This window comes from Stegodyphus dumicola, chromosome 10 (assembly GCF_044657685.1).
Source record: "Stegodyphus dumicola isolate Sdum_Otavi_A_Nest chromosome 10, ASM4465768v1".
Classification (NCBI taxonomy): Eukaryota; Metazoa; Arthropoda; class Arachnida; order Araneae; family Eresidae; genus Stegodyphus; species Stegodyphus dumicola.
The window spans coordinates 16,291,022-16,314,257 of NC_140777.1; the positions used below are offsets into that span (position 1 = coordinate 16,291,022).

The following is a 23,236-nucleotide window of genomic DNA, read 5'->3' on the forward strand; positions in this document are numbered from 1 at the left end:
TTTAATGCATTTAATGGTTACAAAATTCTAAATGTTCTAAGAAATTAATTCCTCTGCAGTTTTCTTTGAAAAACACAGTCATATATGTAAGATATTCCCAAATGTTCAAAATAATAATTGCAAAAATTTTATAAACATACTGTCCAAAAATGCACTAAGTATTACAGTGACCTTCAAAATGAAGCAGAAATGGCACAGTTTAAATAACATCGATAAAATCTTTTTGTCTTAGTTATTTCTATACTTAAAGAACAAAAGAAAGCAAAGAAAAATCCATTAGTATTATTCATGAAATAATCATTCATGGACAGAAATACAGTTATGAAAAACTGAAAGAATTACAAACACTGGAAGTATATATCAATCAGAATAAAAATAACATTTTGCCATGTAAGCACTTTTCATTCAAAAAAAAAACACAAATATTTTAATTGTGTTTATTTTCAATGACTTTAATTGTGACCATTTTCAATGAAAACAGAATTAATCTTCAGCTAGAAATATAGCAATAAAACACAGGCAATTCAAATAAATTGTCAATTATTAAAAAAAAATTTAAGACAATATAAATTCTTTAAAATAACCCTAGAACTTGTGTATGAATATATATATATATATATATATATGTAATTAGCAGCTTAAAAGTAAATTTCCCGTCTGTATTCTAAAAATAGTAACTTCTATTTGCACTGTGTCATTTCTAGAAAAATCTGTGTCATATGATTCTTACATAATTCTCATGATGTGAATGGAACTAAAACTCGAACAGCCAATAGTAATTTTACAGCAGTATTAATTATCTAATCAAAATGCATTGAGCAGCAAAACAAACTCACTCTGACTTAAGATTTCACCTGGAACATAATGCACTTGCTTTCAATGCTTTTCCTTGCTCAGCTTGACTGCTGTCTGTCTGCTCCTTCTATCTTACTGCAAATATATATAAAATGTAAACTTTTTGAAATATGCACAATTAATGTGCCAACTTGTTTGTGGCTGGAACATGTTGAGATAAAAGTTGAATTAAATATACCTTGACTGCCAAATTTCTTATATGTTATGGATCGGTGTTTCAGCATCCTATGGCATCAAAATTCTTGCTGTTCATTACAGATTCAACCGCCTGCATATAACTACAGAATATATAACATATATATGTAAGATAAAAAATATGTAAATCAAAATTATAATTTAAACTAACTAGTGATTCCCTTTAATTCTCCCTCTCTGATCTAAAAATTGTAATAACTTCTCTGGATTGCATCATTTTTAGATCATTCTATTTTGCATGGCCTGTACAGCTCTAATGACGTAAGAATTGGGAACTGAAACTCTGAACTCAAACCAACACCTTTCTCTTCGTAGGCTTCCATCTTGCATAATTACGCACTTCAGCTTCACTCTCTACCGTGCTAGGATGTAATTTCGCTGTCTTGCTTGCTATTGCAATAATATCAGAAATGTGAATGTTCTGTAAAAACCAATGCCTAAAGTGCCAAGTGATTGTGGCCACAAAATTCAATTGCAAATAAAAATGTTATTTAAACTACCTTGACTGCCAAGTTTCTTAGATATTATGATCTCAACACATTAGCCTACAGTGCAATCAGAATTCTTCCTCTTCAATATGGATCTATGTACACATCAACACTGCTCAGACTTTTCCCTTGTTCTTTTATTTCAATTAGTCGACAGAATCCGAACCTTTGCGGGGAAACCCTAATGGATTTGAAATCCATTGGGGTTCCCCCTATAGATTCAGATTCTGTCAAATAATTGAAATAAAAGCACGTAGAAGATTGCAGCAGCCAATAGAGCAGCCAGTGTTAATGTGTACGTAGATCCATATTGAAGAGGAAGAAATCTGATTGCGTAGTAGGCTAATGCATTGAGAGCAAAGCTGAAGTGTGTTGTTATGTAAGATGGAAACTTAACGAAGAGAAAAGTTTTGGTTTGAGTTTAAAGTTTCAGTTTCCAATTATTACATCATCAGAGCTGCACAGGCCATGCAAAATAGAATGATCTAGAAATGGCACAATCCAGAGAAGTTATTACAATTTTTAGAGCAGAGAGGAAGAATTAAAGGGAATTAGGGGTTAGTTTAAATTATAATTTTGATTTATATATTTCTTATCTTATATATATCAGTAAAGACATAAAATAAGAAATGTAGAAAATATTTTTCACAAAGACCAAAAATTGAAATTCGTAAGTAATAAATTTTATAGAATGCTGTAAATGTAAAAAAGAATTTAGTAAATGTTAAAACTAAAATGCTTCAAATAAAAGTAATATCCTAATTTTCTTTTCTATAAAAAAACCCTTGCTTTTCTGTATCCATTGTATGCAGATCGACCATGTTTTCATATATACTGTATTTCTGTTTTATGTAAATTGGATAAGTTTTTTCGCGTACAGTTTTTGATTTTGTGTACAAGTTTTCTATTGTATATATAATGGATAGGTTTTTTTCACGTACATATTTTAATTTCATTTTAATTTAGATGATTTAAAGTTGTTTTACAGTAATATCAGGAATTAGGAAGTTCAAATGTTCTTTACGGCTCTAGCTAGTTTTTAACCTCTTCTTTTCTTGTAAATCTATTTTAAAATTTGAAGCCCAACGTGCAGTTTTTGACTAACTAGGTCGCACGTTTTTATAAATTACTATTTTCTGTCCAGAACATATGTATATATTCAGAGTGGATACAGATTCTTATTTTATAAAAGAGATTTCAATGTTCCTCCTCTTGACGAAGTGACACTCAAGTTGATTGAATTCCCCTTCTTGTATTTTCTTTATTCTTTAAATTTCATTAATTTTTTGAATTAGGTTATTATTTTTTTAAAAATATTTTTAGTTTTAACATTTATTAAATTCTTTTTTACATTTATAGGATTCAATGAAATTTATTACTTATGAAGTCCCATTTTTGGTCTTTGTGAAAAATTGGTTGTAAATTTCTTACTTTGTTTTTACTGATAGTTTTTCAGCAGGATCTTACTTTTCTTTGTCTCTAAGAGCCACTTAATTATGCTTAAAACTTACTGGGTGTCTATTTCAGTCAAAATTTCTGAGTGATTCGTTGTTGCATATATTTTAAAGTAGGCAACAACTCTAAAGTGAAATAGGCATTATCGCTGAAAATGCTCATACTGTGTCATCAGAGTGAAGATGTGAAAAGATGTAAAAACTGTACATCTCGTCCCATTTTACACAAATTTCACAACATGAGAGAGTCGGATTATTTTATTTCTTCCCCTTTCTGAAGGCATTTCTTCTCAAAATCACCTTTTGGTGTTGCTTCAGAAGTTGCTGTAGTTCTTTTATGTTAAGCTCATTTTTGTAATCCTTTAATAACCTCTCTGTGTCTTCATCTTAATCCTAAGCCCATGGTTTTGCCTAGATGTCCCTGCCTACAATGCAATTTATCTATAATTTCTTCCAGGCAGAATGCATGGTCTTATAAATCACTTGCTCAAAAGGTTTTTTTTTTTGTTTAAGATAGTTAAGCAATTAAAAATATTAAAGTTTTGTTTACAGTTAGTGTGTGTTGTGCAGGTAAGCAATTAAAAATATTAAAGTTTTGTTTTCAGTTAGTGTGTGTTGTGCAGGTTACCTCAAAGCAAATTTTAAAAATCATATGTTGCCAACTTCAAGTTTCGTTTACATGAAACTTATGACGTAAATCGCACAAAGAAACACAGTTCGTTTTATTATGAATTTTGTTTATTAAGCAAGTTAACAGTTCATGATAGTAAGATTAAACAGTTATTACATGAACAAATCAGTTTTTATGCTCATTAAGATTTATAATATTGTTTTTGATTAAAGTATATAAAGAGAATTATTTGAAACAGCATCCACCATATAAATAAAATCTATTTCATATTTTAAATAGTTATTAACCCCTCCCATGGTTTACTTATTTATGTGTGGTATGTGAATATATGTGAAGGAATTTGTGCAATCAGTAAAGAGTTTTATTAGTTGATTATTCTCTATATAATATTACACATAAATTGGATGGAAAATTTTCATCCAATAAAATTTATTTGTTGGAAGTTTAAATTTAATAGATTATAGAGAAAATTACATTCACAGCAAAAGATTAAGAAGTAATTTTTCTGTTAAAAAAATAAATTTTCCCTTTTATGTAAAAAATGTAAAAGTATTACATTTTTATTTTTGATGCTTCTACGTGACTGCTGATTTCTATAAATTAAAAGGTCATCAATTTCTGTATTAATTTTTTTTTTAATATTTCTGAATCAATATGCTTGTAATTAAAGTAAAACACAAATCCACCAAAATGTTCATGTTACGAGATGTGAATAACAGCTTTCATTTGCATTTATTCTATTAAAAGTTTTCTTAGGAAAGGTGCCTGTAATTCTTTAGATATTATTCTTTTCATTAAATATACAAGAAATTCAGGGAAGAATTGAAAAATTTAAGTAATATTAAAATTTTATTGTAATTTTAGTAGTAATATTCTTTATTCCAAACATTCAGTGATTAAATCCATTAATTGTCTTATCAAACCCTTTTTTTTATTTTTCTTATTGACACTAAATGTCTTTGCAGGCTTAAAACATAATATTTATTGTCAGTTGAAAATAATTTTATTATTAGTGTATAGTTTTTATTTTTGAATTTATAATGAGGTTCAAATTTTGGACAGTTTATGTAAAATTATGTAAGAATAAAATATGCAGTGAGGTAAAAATAAAGAGATAATTTATACAAGCGATACAGGTATATCATTACATAATGGGTTAATGGTTTCTATGTACTGTGCACACTTTTAAACTTAATTGAAAACAACAACAATAATAATAGATAAAATAAGAATTGGAAACAAAAATAATAATAATAGATAAAATAAGAATAAAATGATTCATGATTAAATATAAGAAACACGTTTCGAAATGAGAAAATCTAGTGATATAACTAAATTTACAGAAATGCGTTGACTTACAGCGAATGAAGTTCGAACTCTTGACCTTTCCCTTTGGAATCTTGCGCGCTGACCACTCTGCTATCTGTGATAAGTAGCTCTCAGAAAAAATAATGGAATAAGTAGAAGTCATTACAAAGTTAATTTGATTAATATTCAATAAATGAGTGTTGTATGGCCCAGGTTGTAAAAGTCCTTGGTTGTATCACTAATTTATGACTATACAGTTTTTTCCCTTTAATGAGAATTTGAAATTTCTACCAATATGTATGGTTTGAGAAATCTGAGAATGCTGTAAACAGTGCTGATGATTTTATTATAAAGGGTAAGCAAGCAGTTTTTCCAGTTATGTCATGTGAGAAGAACTCAAAAACATGCATGTCGTGGACAAAAAAGCTGAACATAAGCAAACTCAGTTTTACATCTTCTGTGTAATGCAAGTTTATGATGGTGGGGAAAAAAAGTATTGGCAACTACGTCATGATCGTACTTGGTGTGGATGGGCCTTCTGTGTTCATAACATGAGACATCATTCATTGTCCAAGGTAATTTTTTGTTCAGCTGATTTTTTTTCATGAAATGAGAGGCATTCATGATCCAAGGTGCACTGTATATAAATTTTTCTTGTATGGTAGTGATCTTTTTTTTTTAAAAAATTCATTTGTTTACTTTTAAGAGTTATATATATATATATATATATTGTTTCATAAGAATAAATTGAATTGAATTAAATAAATTTAATTTAAATACAAATTAAATTAAATAATTCTTTACGCCATTGCTGCAAGGAATGAAATTTAAATTTAAACAAATTTTAATTTTAATTTTAACAAACACATATAAAAGTAAAAAAGCAAATTTAAAGCCAAAATTAAAATTAAAAAAAGCAAATTTAAAGCCAAAATAATTTTTAAAAAAATGTGCAAACATATAAAATATTTTTGTTCAGATAATTTTTTTCATGAATTGAAACATTCATGATCCAAGATGCAATGTATATAAATTTTCCTGTTATGGTGGTGACTTTATTTAATTAATTTGTTTATTTTTTAAGAAAGTGAATTAATTTTCACTAGCAATCTTGAGGTAATTTTTATTAAGAGAGTAGAAAAACATGTTTACTGCTGTTTCATTTGTGTGTGTGAAATTTATTTGGTGACTAGACCAGCTCTCGTTCTTTATTCCTCCTCAGGGTTGCTGTTTTGAGAGAAATAGAGCCTTCCATCTTTCTATAAAAGATGAAAGCTTTAAATTTTCTTTGATAATATTTCCCCCCCTTTTTTTTCATGTAGTAATGTGAAATGTATAAAAGCGATTTTAACTGCAATTAAAGTTAAAAATCATTCTTAGTAAAGATGTATCTATGAATTTTATTTGGTTGTTTATAATATAGTCCAGTTTTTATGAAGTTTAGTGCATTAGTTTTGTACTGATTGTTAAAGGGGGGGGAGTGTAAACTTAACTTATATGGAACTACTCTGAATGAAATTTTAGAAAGTTTTGCATTTGCTGCATTCTAAAACTGACTCCTGTCAGAGTTGAAAATTAGATCTGGATTCATGTTTCTGTAGTTATCTAATTTTCTATAGCAACTGAATTATCCTACACTGCCTAGGCATAAAAAAGTTGAAATTCATTGATTTATACAATTTCTTTCATTTGCAGAATTTTAACAACAGTGCAGTTCTATGAACAATAATGAGTTAATTCTATAACAGCCTAAAGATGCCTAAACAGAGGCAAAAGAAATAATTCAATTTATTCTTTTCAAATCTGCCAAGTAGGGTAACCCTCATTTTTGAATTATAGTTTTTTTTAATAAAAAATAAAGCAGGCCTTAGTCTTCAAATATGTACTTTTTATGTAAATTTTCTTTTCAAATATTGTTTCTATTTATCTGTAATATTGAAGTTGTTTGTAAACTTCTCGTGTTTATTTCTTCCCCAGGTGTATGGTACATAATGAAGTTGAGAAGGAAATGAAAAGGAAGCTTTTAAAGCGAGCTGCTGCGAAACATCAGAATTTGTATAGAGATGCTATGAATGGGAAGGGCATTGATCGCCATTTATTTGCTTTATATGTTGCTTGCAAAGGGTTAGGCTATGTAAGTTTTATTTTATCAAAAATTTCATACAATAGTAAATATTAGAACAGGGGTGGTTGCATTTAAGATGGAGCTGAAATTCTAAATTTTTGAAATGTGCACTCATTTTCTTTCTCAAATTTTGTTTTAGAATTAATACTGTACAAACTCTGAGATCTGGAATCATCGAGACTTTTGCAATTCTCTCTCTCTCTCTCTCTCTTTCTTTTTTTTTTTTTTTTAATTTTTTTATTTTTTTTATTTTAAGATTTTAGTTTTTTAGTTCATCAATTAAAATCTAGTAAGATGACATGCAGACAGGTACAGGTAGAAGTTAGGCCAGCACTTTTGTACCACCATAGGTGATTCAAGTGTTGCTGAATCTGGCTAACTATTGAACTTTTGCTTCAATTTTGTGAGAGGAACATCCTGTGAGGCAGTCCAAGGATCTTCCACCTCTCTTTCCACCCTACCATGAGCCTCTTGAGAGGGACATTATGTTTACAAACATCCATGCCTGCTCCAAGATTCGAAACCAAGCCCATTGTTATGGCCGCCTACATCCCTATCCACTTACTAGCTGGGTGGCTGAGTAGGCATTTTAGCATTGGGGTTCTGTTTATTGTTTAGATCAGACAGAAGAACACTAAATCCCCAATAATGCAGGTGCGGCTGTGCCAGGCAGTAAGAATTTAAAAATGTAGAACAGTGAAAAATATGGCTGGCCAAATTTTTAAAATCTAGGGAGATACCAGGCAGCCGAATTTAAAATCCACATAGGTGGTAAAACATAACACTGAGTGGCAAAATCCTTGGCCCCGTCTCCCAAACACAAACACACAAGCGCTAAAAGTGTGATTTTGTTCAGCATCAATACAGTGTCAGTCCATATACTGTTATTGCCTGCAGTGTGACTCCCTAGCCTTCAGGTCTTTAACGTGCAGGAATCACTGTCAGTTGGGAGAAAAATTGTATTTATTGCACACCCGCTTTCTTTAGTTCAGTATTATATCCTGTGTTAAGATTTTTTAAAAATTGTTTTATTTTATTTATTTATTTATTTTTTTTGGATGGTGATACAGAGCTCTGGATTTCAGACATTGTAGAAAACTTAAATTTTGAGGCTGAATAAAGCTCAGTGAGAAATCACAAAATGTATAGACAGTTTTCTTTGATAAATTTGTCTTATACAGAATTTGCTTTCATGGACCCATTGCAGTTCCTAGAACCTGAGAGTTCAATTATTTATATGGGTGATATTATGACAGAATGCAGAATATCTGTGAACACTGATAACCTAGATGTTATGCAGATTGAAATGTTTATTTTTGTTATGCAAAAATGCAAGTAAAAGTTTTGGTGAGAAAATCCCTCTGAATACTCTACTGGTAAAGATTTTAGAGATAATTTAGTGATCATACTGAAATTTTATTTTTTAACAAAGAAAACTATTGTTGCAGCAATTCCCAGAATTCAGAGGACTTTGAAGCACTACTACATGAAACATTATGCTTATGACACAAAAATCTTTGCAACTTTGGGGTCAAAAAATTACTTTGAAGACCATGTTAGTATTCTAAGCTTTTGCATGTTGAAAAAGATTTGAGACTCAAAAATTGACTACTTTGCACTTTTTCCATCGTTGAATCTTTCAAATCCTAAGTTGGAAAACCATAATTAAATGTTTAACTTCCTGTTTTCATAAGACCAGTTTTATGGATATCCGGTAGAAAATCCTTGCTACATGATTCTGTCCATCCACCCTATTTTGCAATTAAATTGGTCTGAATGTGTGTTTGTGCTAAGGGTCCTGGCTGTGATGGTCAAACTATAACTGGATTCCTTTATCCCACCCTTTAAGAGGGAGAGAGAATGTGAGATATTTTTTTCTTTCTGGTATGATTGGAATGCACATCTGGCTAGCTGTAGGAAAGTCCAGAATTTGATTCCTAGTAAGAAAATAGTTGATTTTTCAGGTTTCCTGCTCTGAAATAAAGCTAATTACTTTATGGTTTTATCGTTATTATGTGAAAGATTTGAGAAATTCACAATTTAAAAAATTTAAAAAGCTCTCAAGCTTTATTCTAATCCCTCCTTGCAACTTAAAGCAGGAAATGGCAGACCTGTCGTTTTGTTTTTCTGTCCCTTTGCTATTGAATAATTGACTAAATGTCTTCAATACATAAAAAATTAATCATTATAACCCACGTGGAAAAAAAATTAAAGTTTTTATTATTAATGCATTTTATTTCGTTTCATTTTATATAGGAAAGTGATTTTCTGCACAAAATCATTACCCGTCCATGGACTTTGTCCACTAGTCAGACACCCCATACACAGCTAACTGCTTTACCCGATGCAAATTTGCATATCTTTGATGATAAGGTAAGTTTTAAATTTTTGTGTGTCATATTTTTATAATGAGCTTAAATGATGACAGTAACTTTGTCAAAAAATGATTGTTTTTCATGATGTGTAGTAATAAAAAATTGAATGTTATTTTTATTAATATGCTTCTGTTGTAAAATTAGCTTCTTATTAGCCCAGAAGGGCTATTAATTTAGTTTTGGCATTTTGCATTGAAAACTTTAAATGTCGGTTCACTTTTCACACTGTTGCCACCAAATATTAGATCCCTGTACAGGGAGAAAATAATGAAGAATCTGCATAAATGCATGTATGTTTCTGGTATTGTGATAAAACGATGGTAATTAGAGCCATCCAATTTGGAATAATGTACATTTCCACCCGAATATGGGCATCTGGAAGCCCAAATTTGGAATTTGTTTTATTATCTATTTTTATATTTTGTAAAACTTTAATGAATTTTTTATTAACAAATTCAACGATTTCTTTGTGGTTTAAGTGCGAAGAACATGATATTTAATAAATAAAGGTAACCCACAAACATTAAAAAAGCCCCTGTAGACATAATGTAAAATTTGAAAACTCTGAGATTTTTCCCCCCCCCCTCATTGTTTCAAAGTTTATTCTTAAAGTTGGTAGGGTATTAGCTGGAAAAAGATAAAATCTGGTGTATTTTAGATATTGAAATTAAAACCACTGTTAGACTTTTATGCTATGTCAATTTAGCTAGTACAGTCAAAAGTCGTTAACTCGGACACCCATAATTCAGAATGATCTATAATCTGGACCTCAAAGCTACAAACTTTCTGCGCATGCGTCAACGCGTGTGCAAAATACGTTTACGAATGCGTGTTTAATGTATAACGGACGGTATAAGCTAAGCTAAAATTATCTAATTCAGTTAATGTTGCAGATTGCGTTGTTCCTTAATCTTCGAATTGGATCCGGCTTATTATTTTTTGCAGACTGTTAGAGCAATTTTATAAAAGTAAGCTAGAACTTTCGATTATGTCAAATAGAATTTCCGATATATATTTACTAATATGTAAAGGATCTACAAAGCGAAAGTATGTTTTGAAGTCCATTAAACAAAAAGTGGAATTGCTGCAAAAATGGATAAAGGCATATCTTTTGTTTCTCTAACCATTCCGAAATCTGTTTATCAATTTCTTGCTGCTCTGCGGTGTCGGGAGGGAGGGGGAACGCCACAGCGCACAATGAATTGGAAGTTGATCTGTCAGCACTATCCTTATCTTCAGGGCAGATGTTTTTATTTTATTTGGCTTATAATTCCTTACTAAAAGTAGTATTTCATCTCGATGTACTCCTTTGATATGATTTAAATCAAATTCCTTGTCATTATAATTCGCTTCCGATAGTGAAGAAAGTGACACAGAGGTTACTGAAAACGAAAAAATTTCGATTGACAAATTAGTCGGTGTTCTCGACACAGCAATTATAGGACTTGAACAGCGGAACTTTGTAACTGAACAAGAAATTATGTCTGTTTATAGAATTAAAGAGAGAGTATTATCACATAAAACGAAGCAACTTAAACAACTTACATTGATAAAAATGTTTAATAAAGTAAACAAATAAATAAAGTTTTTTTTTTTTTTTTTTTTTTTTTTTGTAAATTTTGATACCCTTTAAATCATAATTGTTCTTTATTTCATAAATTATGGTTTCATATTTTTAATTTTAAAATTTCTGCATGCCATCTTACCAGATTTAAACTGATGATCTATAATCCGAAAAAAATCGATAATCCGAAATTGTGGAAGTCCTGACGAGTCTGGATTAACGACTTTTGACTGTAATTCATTAGTATTTTACTGGGATTTTACATAGTTATTAAAAGAATAAAGTTCTTACTTAGCTGTTATCCTATTGATTGATTATTAGGGCCAGGTTAAGACTTTTAACGACTCTAAGCAATTGGATTTTCATGAATTTGGATAAGCAATCGGACACCATTTAATGAAATGAAAATTCAGTATCTTTCTCAAATTTGATTTTAGAACAAATATAGCATTCAGATGTTATAAAAATTTAAATTTTTAGACTGTAAAGTGTATAAGAATTTTAGACTATAAAGTGTGTACTGCATATATTCATAGACTGGTGTATAAAGCTTTAAAGGTCAAACTTCTTATACGTAGCCTGTGTACAAGAAGTACAGTCAAAAGTCATTAATTCGGACACCCATAATCTGGAATGATCTATAATCCGGACCTCAAAGCTACAAACTTTCTGCGCATGCGTCGCAATCACGCATGCGCACAGGCGTTTAAGAGTGCGCGTAAGACCTTTACTGCTGTGAATATGTTTGTGCGCATGCACGTTTAATGTGTAACGGAGGTATAAGCTAAGCTAAAATTATCTAATTCAGTTAATATTGCAGATTGCGTTGTTCCTTAATCTTCGAATTGGATCCGGCTTATTATTTTTTGAAGACTGTTAGAGCAATTTCATAAAAGTAAGCTTGAACTTTCAATTATGTCAAATAGAATTTCCGATATATATTTACTAATATGTAATTTGTATCTACAAAGCGAAAGTATGTTTTGAAATCCGAAATCTGTTGTATCAATTTCACCCCGCCGATTGGAAGTTGATCTGTCAGCTCTATCCTTATCTTCAGGGTCAAATAGAGTTTCTGATATATATTTATTAATATGCAACGTATCTACAAAGCGAAAGTATATTTCGAAGTTCATTAAACAAAAAGTGGAATTGCTGCAAAAAATGGATAAAGGTATATCCTTTGTTTATCTAAACTTTGTTTATCTGTAACGCTGCGGAGCACAATGAATTGGAAGTTGATCTATCAGCACTATCCTTATCTTCACGGCAGATGTTTTTATTTTATTTGGCTTATAATTCCTTACTAAATGTAGTATTTCATGTGGATGTACTCTGTCTTTGATATGATTTAAAGCAGTTATAGGACTTGAACAGCGGAACTTTGTAACTAAACAAGAAATGATGTCTGTTTAATAGAATTAAAGAGAAAGTATTATCACATGAAACGAAGCAACTTACATTGAAAGAAATGTTTAATAAAGTAAACAAATAAATATTAAGCTTTTTCTTTTTGTAAATTTTGATACCCTTTAGATCATAATTGTTCTTTATTTCATAAATTATGGTTTCATATTTTTAATTTTGTAATTTCTGCATGCCATCTTACCAGATTTAAACCGATGATCTATAATCCGGAATCGCCGAAGTCCCGACGAGTCCGGATTAACGACTTTTGACTGTATATGTGTGTGTTCTATTCTATTCTTTATGAATACAATGAGTTTGCTCAGATTGCAAGTTTGTCCCAACAGAAAAGTTATTTTGGGTGCTTGAATTGTATGGAAAGAAAAATTTTTAGCTAAAATATTCAGGCTAATATGAAGTGAAAAGCAGAAATACCCTATATTGATAAAACTGAGTAAATCTGTTTTAACTTGCTTACAAGGGCTTTTCTTTGAAAGTTTACTTATTTGTGTGCTGATATTGTAACAGAACATAAAACATCACTGAATCCTGATAACCTGAATGTTAGATGGATTGTGAAATAATATTTATTGTCATTATGTTGCAAAAAACATGTCTAACTTTGGGGGTCAGAAAATCTTGGTAAAATTATTAGGAATAATTTGTTGAATAACTGGATAGCTTACACCAGTTCTTAACATTCCATGAACTATTCCCTTCCTTCCAGCAGTTTCTCATCTCCAACACCTGTTAGTAAGCATACTTCAAGTTTAAATCTAATAATAAAGTTTTAATTGAAAAGCCAATGTCTATATCAACATGTCTTGTTGATCATACTGAACTTTCTGCTCTTAGCAAAGAAAAATGTGAATGCTTCCAATTCCCAAAAAAACTACGAATTTTTTTTTTTTTTAAATGCTATAGACCAGAGTGGTAGGCAAATTAGGTGAAATAATGTAGTGAAACATAAATGAATTTTTAATCATTTTAAAAAAATATGTCTTGCTTAACTCATGATATTACTTGAAAATATATGTGTGTACATATTTGTATATAGGGTGTACCGTAAATGTTGCAACAAACTTTTATGGGAAGTAGGGCACATCATAAGGATTAAGAATTTCATAAGGAACGTATACCCGGAAAAGTCAGTGGTAAGTGGTAGCAGAGGTAGAAGATGGGAAAAGAAGCAAGAGTGATTAATTTGAAACATTTATTGGACATGAATTACAAATGGTGTGCGACAGCTTGAATATTATAACAGATGCTCGAAGTTTGCACCATCAGATGCCAAACATGCCTGACACAGACGAACCATTGATTGCCGGACATGTTCAAACACGCCGGGAGTTTCTTTGATTGTAGCAGTAGCATAGGTGAGTCTTGCCACGAGATCCATTTCGGACACAACAGGATCGTGATTCACAACACTTTTGATGGCTTCCCTTAAAAAGAAATCAAGGCTCGATAAATCCGGTGAGCGTAGGGCCAGGGAACTGGTCCCTCGATGCAGGAATGATTTGTTCAAATGGCTACAAACATCCAGTCCAAAATCAGCAGGGGACCCACCATTTTGCACCTCACATTTGATGGAAAATCGTCAAGCAAATCGGGAAGAACCTGCTCCAGAAAAATCAAATAATTCGCAGCATTCAAATGGTTCATGAGTGTCAGGCATGTTTGGCATCTGATAGTGCAAATTTTGAACATCTGTTGTAACATTCAAGCTGTCATACACCATTTGTATTCATGTCCAATAAATATTTCAAATTAATCACTCTTGCTTCTTTTCCCATCTTCTACCACTTACCCCTGACATTTTTGGGTATAGGTTCGTATGCAATTCTTAACTCTATGATATGCCCTACCTCCACTAGAAGTTTGTCGCAACATTTACGCCACACCCTTTGTATTTCACATTAATATACTGAATTATTTGAAATTATGGGTAGGATATTTATTCAATACTAATTTTCAGGAATTTTGAAATGGGGGCTCATTATCATCCCACCTATTTCTGCATTTAATTCTATTATATATTCTATACTGTATTTTATTCTGCTCTTTTCTATATTCAGCTCTATTCTATTATGTATTCCTTGGTCTCAAACTCAGATTGCTTACAAGCCATTGCACAATCTGATGCAACGGATGGGGTGCATTTTTTCTTTCAGCAAAATGAGAGTGAATTATATATATATTATATAAAGGGCATGTATTGTGCCTTAATATTTGGCTAGCACTATTTTATAACTTGATATTATGTATGAAGTGTGTCTTTTGCATATAAATTTATATGTTTTAATTAAAAATTTGGCTCAACTCTTATATGCGCCCTATGATCACCAAATATGGCGATATGTGTTCCGCGCTGGTTTTGGGCATGATTGCATGCACACTGCTGTTGTTCAACCCTTTTGATGTTGAAAACTCTTTTGCTGGAGTGGTTTAATTGCTTGATGGTTTGTGTAGTGCGTGTTTTGAAATGGCGTATGTTGCAATGAGAGACGTGGTTGCAAGAGGGTCCGGGCGATTATTTTTAATGGCTGTGCATGATAGAAGTAAGGCAACGGTGATGCAGGGAATTAAAGAGTGGATTGAGCCTTGTACAACTATTTTTTTTTCGGATGGCTGGAAATCTTACAAGGATTTAGGAAAAGAAGGTTTTGAACATTTATTTGTGAACCAATTTATTTGTGAACCATAGTATTTATTATTTATTTGTGAACCATAGTATAAATTTTGTGGATAGCGAGTGTAGCTGTCATATAAATACCATAGAGAGTATGTGGTGACATGTTAAAGCTACGTTCTGCTGTCCGAAGAAACATCCATTATTGTAAGTGCATTTTATTTTATTGTTTTTATTTTGTAGAATGTTATGTTCATTGTTTATTTAGTATGAATTTCTGCTGGTATTGTTGTTTCTTGAATTATTTGTAATTTATTTTAGTTTATTTTGTTGATATGTGCGCAATGCCTAAATTGTGCAATTCGTAGATGTTTTTTTAAGTTTAAACAGAATGCTGTGTACATGATATTCTTTGAAATTTATTATTGTTATGTTAATTTATTAAAGCAAGGTGTGCATAGTTCATAGATTCCTTCGCCGCCTATATTGTGCAATTCGTAGATGTTTTTTTAAGTTAAAACATATCGCTGTGTACGTGGATTCTTCTCAAATATTTTTGGTTAGAAACTTTACATTTTTGCTATCTAAATTTTTTTTTATTAAAATTAGCTTAAATTGTGTGTTGAAAACATGGTTTTTGCTTATGCGAAAACTGTGTTTTTGGAGACATTTTAGTCTTAAAGTTTGAAATGTAGACAAAATATTTAGATAGTAATATGGCACCATGAATTATTTCTAAGTTATTTTAGTTTATTTTGTTGATTTGTGCGTAGTGCCTAGATTGTGCAATTCCTAGATATATTTTTAAGTTGAAGAATATTTTGTAATTTAAATTACAAAATTTAAATTAAAATATTTTGTAATTTAAGTTGAATTTTTAAGTAAGAGAATGCTGTGTACATGATATTCTTTGAAATTTATTGTTATGTTAATTTATTAAAGCAAGGTGTGCGTAGTTCATAGATTCCTTCGCTGCCTATATTGGTCAATTCATAGATTTTTTTTTAATAAGTTAAAACATATCACTGTGTACATGGATTCTTGTCAAATATTTTTGGTTAGAAACTTTACGGTTTTGCTATCTAAATTTTTTGTTTTTGTTTCGAAATTTTAGCTTAAATTGTGTGTTCAAAACATGGTTTTCGGAGACATTTTAGGCTTAAAGTTTGAAATGTAGACAAAAAATTTAGATAGTAATATGGCACCATGAATGTTTGGTGGAATTAACAAAATATCTACATTTGGATGCATTATTGTGAGAACTTAAATGCTATGTCCTATTATTAACATTTTTGAGTATTAGAAGAACCTTAAAGCTCTGGTTTTGCTGTTCTAAGAGTATCTTTTTTCTTTAAAGAATGAATTTTCAAACCAGTCATTAAAGAGGACTATCGTGTAGCATGCTCTGCAGTGTACTGCATGTAACTGAAATTCTTGCTTTGGATAAATTAAATGTAGACAATTAAAATAACATATATACACAAAATCACAGTCCACAAGTCTGCATTGAGCAAAGGTTTACTGCATGTAAGCTCATTCAAGGTTTTATTTATTTATTCATTTTTGGTGTCAGGAAAATTTTCATTTCATTTATTAAAAATCTGTTTTAATGCACCACCTTGACATAACTGTTTCATCCTATTATATTGAGTAATTTTTCTGTTCTGTTCCATTCCAATTTCTTCAAGTAATTCAAGAAACTTTATAATTCAGAGGTACTATTTCATTCTGATAGTCTAAGGAGTTTAAAGCACTAAGCTTTGTGGACACCATCTGAATTTAAGCCGTGATTATGGACAAACTTTAATAGAAAACCTTTTTAGTTATATTAAAAGCATTTGGGGGAAAAAATAGAAAAGTTATAAAGGGACTTCTAAAACAATTTAATCTTGTAAATTTGTGAACCATTACTTCAAAACTTACTCTTATAATAAATGAAAAACTATTTCTTTCTAAATTTTTCTTTGTATTTGATTTGAATGAAAAATTTTTTATACCATAGAATAAAAATTTTACTTGGATAAAATCTTTTATTTGAAACTTCATTAGCTTCGTGAAATTGTTCAAACTATGTCACACTTTTTTATTAGAAGCACAAACCAACTTTGCAGGTTTTGAACACAAAACTTGTTTTGTGCGGCTTCTGTTTTGTGCAACAATATGTTTAGAAATCAAGTTAAAAACGTAGCATAGAGGGACCTGGATGAGATGGATCATCAACCTTCTCATCAAATAAATGAGTTCCATCCAACATATCATCATCGGATTACACAAGTGGTACAGGAGCATATATCTCAGTATCGCTGTTGTCTTCATGCTCTGATTCAGAATCAGAGGATGAATTCATGAAGCACTTTTAGAGCTTCAAAAAGAGTTACATCTCTCCATGCAATTTATGGAAAATTAATAATGAAAAATTAACTACGATTAATATTATCAATAAAGAAAAATAAGCTATAAGATAATACATACATAAAAAATATCTAAACAATTATTGAAAGTAAACGGGAATGAACTAAAAAGCGACAGCAAAAAATTCGCGGAGCTCCCTAAGTAAAGATGACTCAAGCTACTGATAAAATTCCCACCTGAAAACTACTCACAAAAATTTCAAGATGCCTATATTAGGACTTTCATAACATGAACCACACCTCACTACTCAAGACTGTTTCGTGTAAATTCATTTCCCAAAAACAACGGAAATAGAAAACATGTATAACAAATGTCTTCTCCTGAAACAGATGTTCTGATGCGTAATAACACGAGATTGCTAAAGGCGCAGTTTTATTCAATTATTCAGTTTTTTCTGTTAACCCCATTTTATTCAATGATTCAGCATATGCTTTTTGTATGATAAATGTAAAAAAATATATAACAAATAAATAAAAGCCATCAAAATTTTTAAAAAATTAGAAAATTACTAGAAAATAAGTGGTTTTTAATAACACACATCATAAATGAAAATTCTGAGTCTCCTTGGGATATGCTGCCATCTACTATTTAAAAATCTAATGTGTACACCACATGACTTCCTTGTACGGAATATTAAATTATACGCATTTTTTCTTGGATTTCATTTTAACTTATTGGATTGAATTAAATCTACTTCGCCGACAGCGCATAAACCACAATAGAATAAATGCCTTCTTTAAAATTCACTCTAGTATTGGTTTACCACAGTGACACTCTGGCGCTAGATTCACTTAACAGTATTATATTTCGTTCATATTATAACTCATAATGCACAAAATTTATATCATTTAAAGAATTATCTAATCATTGCCACATGTTCTATTCAAATACTATAATAAAGCTAGAACGATGTATAAAAGAAATTAAGCAAATAAAAAAGAAACAGTTTTTCACAGAAGATTGAGTATTTCTCATTCAATTAATTCAGTTCTCACTTCGCAAAAATACATAAAAACTCAAAATATCTATATTAAAAATTACGAAGTAAATCTTAAACACCTATTTTCTCGAAAAAATTCCAGAAAAAATTAAGCATGATTTAATTGGCAATAATAAATGAAGGCGTTACCTTTGTTGTTGCAAAGCTAAGTTTCTCTAGATTGGCAACAAATCAACTAGTCTGCTGTTTCAAATGTAAACAATCAATGGTCGCCATAAAAAAAAAAAGGCTTAGCCGCACTTAAACAACTTTGAAATTGTCGATAATTCTAAAAATATTGCATACAGATTTATTAAAGGTATAAAAACCTTAACCGGAAGATGAAAACAACATAATTCAATCATTTTTAAAGCAAAAAATGTACAATTTACAAACATATAAGGGTAAAGAAACTGAGATCACTGAGCCGGGTAACAGAGTGGATATATATATAAATATATTTATATACGTTTGATGTGGCTGATTGCAACCAAAATACGAGGTGCACATCTACATGTTATAGCAGTCCTATATACAAAATTTCAACGTTCTGAGGCTACTCGTTTTTGAGATACGTACGTATGTACAGACGCCACGAAAAATACTCTACAGAGTTAATTTTAAAGCAGTTTTATAATTTTTTGGAGGAAAAGAGTCTTTTATTCTGTCCTTACGTACAGATATCACGCAAAAACATCCTTAAATTGTATTCGATAGCGGTCAAAATGGATATTTTCATTGAAATACGTTGCCTGAAACATTTCGCAATTGCAATACTTCCTTTTTACTTCGTACAAGGAAGTAAAAAGAGAAGTTCAAAGTATATTATAAAGGCATTTTAATCCATTTATGGTTGAATTTAACGGTTTCAGAAGCAATTCAAGATTGTGGAACACTGAGCAACAAAGGATTAATGCTTGGAATTTGACAGTACAAATTAATGTATTTAACTGAAATCATATAATTTATCTATAACAGAGAAAGAATCATTTCTTAAATGACTTTTAGTGAATTTATTTTGTTTCTTATGTGTTTCTGTATTCTAATACTGTCTATTCTATCATATATCTTTTCAGTGTTAGTGAAGATGGCTTTTTTATAGTTTTATATTTTTTATAGTTTATAGTTTTTTATAGTTTTATAGTTTATATGTGTTGCATTTTAATAAGCATACTGAACTAGACAAAAACATTTACTAATATTATTATTTTTTTTTTTTCCAGCTGGGAGCCGGGGGTGGTTTTGGTCCTGTCTCGGATGAAGGCTATGGAGTGTCATATCTTTTCCCATCCGACTACAGGATATTTTTCCATGTTTCCTCAAAACACTGTTGTCCTCATACCAGTTCAAAGAAATTTCTAGAACTTTTAGTTGAGAGCATGAACGAAATGTTAGGTTTGTTCGAAGAATCATAAAAGCGAAAAATACCTCTTTAATGTGTTTTGTGTTGACGATGTTACTTTCTTATTAAGCATTTGATGTTCTTGTAATTGTTGTTTTTTCACAAGCAAGTGATTATTTTATAAATTTTATGCAATCAGTACTGTAAAATAATTTATTGCATTTTTTATATGTTGACAATTCATGTGCGTGTGTCAAATAATTTTTATGCGAAATAATATTTATATTACAGTATGGATCTTATATGCATAATTAAAAGAATTTCTCAACTAAAGTGAACAGAAATTTGAAAATTTTATTGTTATTATTTCGCAATCAGATTTAATGGAAAGTGTATTGATCTCAGCATCTCAATATCAGCCTTTATGTATTATATATAATGTAATCATGCGTGATTTCTTTTTTCCAACATTTTTTATGTATTGCATATGAATTTTATTTTCTTATGTTTTTATATGCATATTCAGATAAGGCTCATTTTGTTGAAGTATTGTTTTTGTGATGTTTTCGCTTTTGTACATATATTTCTATGTGTATGTATTTCTCAATTATTACAATGCAACTTTTTCAATAAATTGATATCTTTACAATTTTTTTTATTGTTGTCAGTTCTAATTGACTTAATTTGTTCAAAAGCACTTTATTTATTTTTTTATTCTCTGAGAGGAGGAAGGGCATTGGTAGCTAATGAGAGATTTTACTTGAGAATGATATACTGTAACCTATCTTAACAAAATACTATATTCGTGACATGTTTAATTGTTTGAAGAATAATGAAAAAGAAAATAATTGTAGCAAAAGGCTTAAAAAACCAGCCTTATAGTTTAATTACTGCTCTTAGAAGGTTAATACATCCAAAAGGCATTATTGTGAAATTTTAATGGAGAGAAAGAAAAATTGTTTTGTATACTTTCTTTAAGTAAAGAGTTTCTTAAAAGATTTTTTATTCAGGTCTATACCTTAGACCAGCGTTTCCCAAATTTTTCACATCGTGGAGTGCTTTTTTTAAGTCCCTAAAATTCTTAAGGAACTCTAGAGTAAATGTGTGTTTTTAGTTTAATTAAATGATGATGCAGATATATTTGATAAACAAAATAAATATTTATTCAAAATTTTATATCATATGTATAAAAGAAATGTTTTTCAGTTTTTTTAAAAATTTTTATTAGTCCAAAGAGGTTTTGTCTCTTAAGGACTATTGTTTTTGTTTTGCGATTTTGCTTTGGAACCTTAAACAGCGTATCACTTTTCAAATTGTAGCCCCCAAAAACTATCGCCCTGTATTATATTTAGAGAAATTAAATCATGAAGAATCTGCATAAATGTATGTATGTTTCTCGCATTGTGATAAAACAACAGTACCTAGAGCCATCCAATTTTGAATGATGTAATCCTACCGTGCATATGGGAATCTGAAATCCCAAATTTGAAATTTGGAATTTGTTTGATTACCGATTTCATATTTTGTAAATCTTTTAACGAATTTTTGATTAACAAACTCAACAATTTAAAAGTGAGCAATGGCAATACTCTATGGGGAGGGGAACCTTTTTATTTCCAATATGCGGAACTGTGCATCGCAAATTCTAAAGATATGCTCATTTTAAAATTATTTTGCAACATTCTGTTGAACTGAATTTTATGGTGCAAAGAATGCATTTAATAAAAGTGCAAAGAATATATTTAATAAATAAAGATAACATACAAAACGTTAAAAAAAACCTTTGGACATAATTTAAAATATGAAACCTTTCAGATTTTTTTTTATTTTACTGGAAATTGTAATTAAAACTAATTAATTAAGTGAAGTAAAGAATTTTTTAAATTTATTTTTCAATGTGTTTGAATCTTCAGATTGCAAATTCTTTTAATATCAAGCACAGTGTTTTAGAAACCTGAATTCTTATATCAGATGCAGCATCAGGTTAGTTTCTCAATTTACATTTTGTTACAGTGTAACAGTATTTGATAAACTTGTGTCATACAGTAAGTTGTCACTAAAAGGAAATAAAATGCAAGTAGCTCATTTTAATAAGTTCATATATTCTTCTGACAAACTTATCTAGTATTGTTTAATGATAGTTCTTTAATTTTTCCCCCTTCCAGAATTAGTTTATAATCAATCAATTTTTTTTTTAAATGTGCTGAGTGCATATCTGTTTGCTGAACTGTGATTAAAAAATTTCAAACCCAAAAATTATTTTCTTGGCACTGTGGAAAATAATGATTAAGCATTAATGAAAGTCATGTAAATATTGCAATCTTTCATTGTAAACTTTTGTCTATTTTAAAACTATCTTTATTTAAAAAGTTACCTAAGATAGAAGAACAGTCAGATTTGTTTTCTTCTAGTGAAGAAATTTGAAATATAAACTTTTATTTGAAAAAAAAAAAAAAAAAAAATTCTGTACATACATTAAAAGCAGAAATGTTTTTTTAGCCCAAGGGGCAATTTCACCCAGAGAAGGGCTATTAATTTTGTTTTGACATTTTGTGTTGAAAATTTAAATGTGTTGAATCACTTTTCAAATTGTTGCCTGTATTATATTTAAAGAAATTAAATAATGAAAAATCTGCATAAATGTATACATGTTTCTCGCATTGTCATAAAACAAAGGTACCTACAGTCATCTTTTTTAATAATGTAATCCTCCATCCAAATATGGGCATCTGGAAGCCCAAGTTTGAAATTTGTTTTATTATCTATTTCATATTTTGAAAAACTTTTACGAATTTATGATTAACAAACTCAGCAATTTCAAAGCGAGCAATGGCAACACTGTACAGGGAAGGGAAAAATTTAATGCGAGAGACTGTATATCGAAAATTCTAAAGACATGCGCTTCTAAAATTATTGTGTGATATTGTTGTTGAATTTTGTGGTTTAAGTGCGAAGAACATGATATTTAATAAATAAAGGTAACACACAAAACATTAAAAAAAACCCTTTGGACGTAATATAAAATCTGAAAACTTTTCCGCCGTTGTTTTCTTTGTAATGATAAATTTATTCCATTACACCTAGTAAAGTAAATACAGTCAAAAGTCTTTAATTCGGACTCGTCGGGACTTTGGCGGTTCCGGATTATCGATTTTTCCGCATTATAGATCATCAGTTTAAATCTGGTAAGATGGCATGCAGAAATTATAGAATTAAAAATATGAAACCGTAATTTATGTAATAAAGAACAATTATGATCTAAAGAATATCAAAATTTACAAAAAAAAAAGAAAAGCTTAATATTTATTTGTTTACTTTATTAAACATTTCTTTCAATGTAAGTTGTTTAAGTTGCTTCGTTTCATGTGATAATACTCTCTCTTTAATTCTATAAACAGACATAATTTCTTGTTCAGTTACAAAGTTCCACTGTTCAAGTCCTATAACTGCTGTGTCGAGAATACCGACT

The 23,236-nt window shown here is 30.0% G+C and overlaps 1 protein-coding gene across 3 annotated transcripts in view; it reads left to right on the forward strand.

Moving 5' to 3' along the window:
- The window catches only part of LOC118202356 (carnitine O-palmitoyltransferase 1, liver isoform-like), a 130,135-nt gene extending 109,714 nt beyond the window's left edge, over positions 1-20,421 (forward strand). For all 3 annotated transcript variants that reach the window (XM_085824670.1, XM_085824671.1, XM_085824672.1), the window contains exons 16-18: positions 6,909-7,065; positions 9,313-9,429; positions 19,649-20,421. In XM_085824670.1, coding sequence (XP_085680796.1) covers positions 6,909-7,065; positions 9,313-9,429; positions 19,649-19,840 — 466 coding nt within the window. In that variant the 3' untranslated portion in view covers positions 19,841-20,421. The remainder of the gene's footprint in view (positions 1-6,908; positions 7,066-9,312; positions 9,430-19,648) is intronic.
- The last annotated feature ends 2,815 nt before the right edge of the window (positions 20,422-23,236 follow it).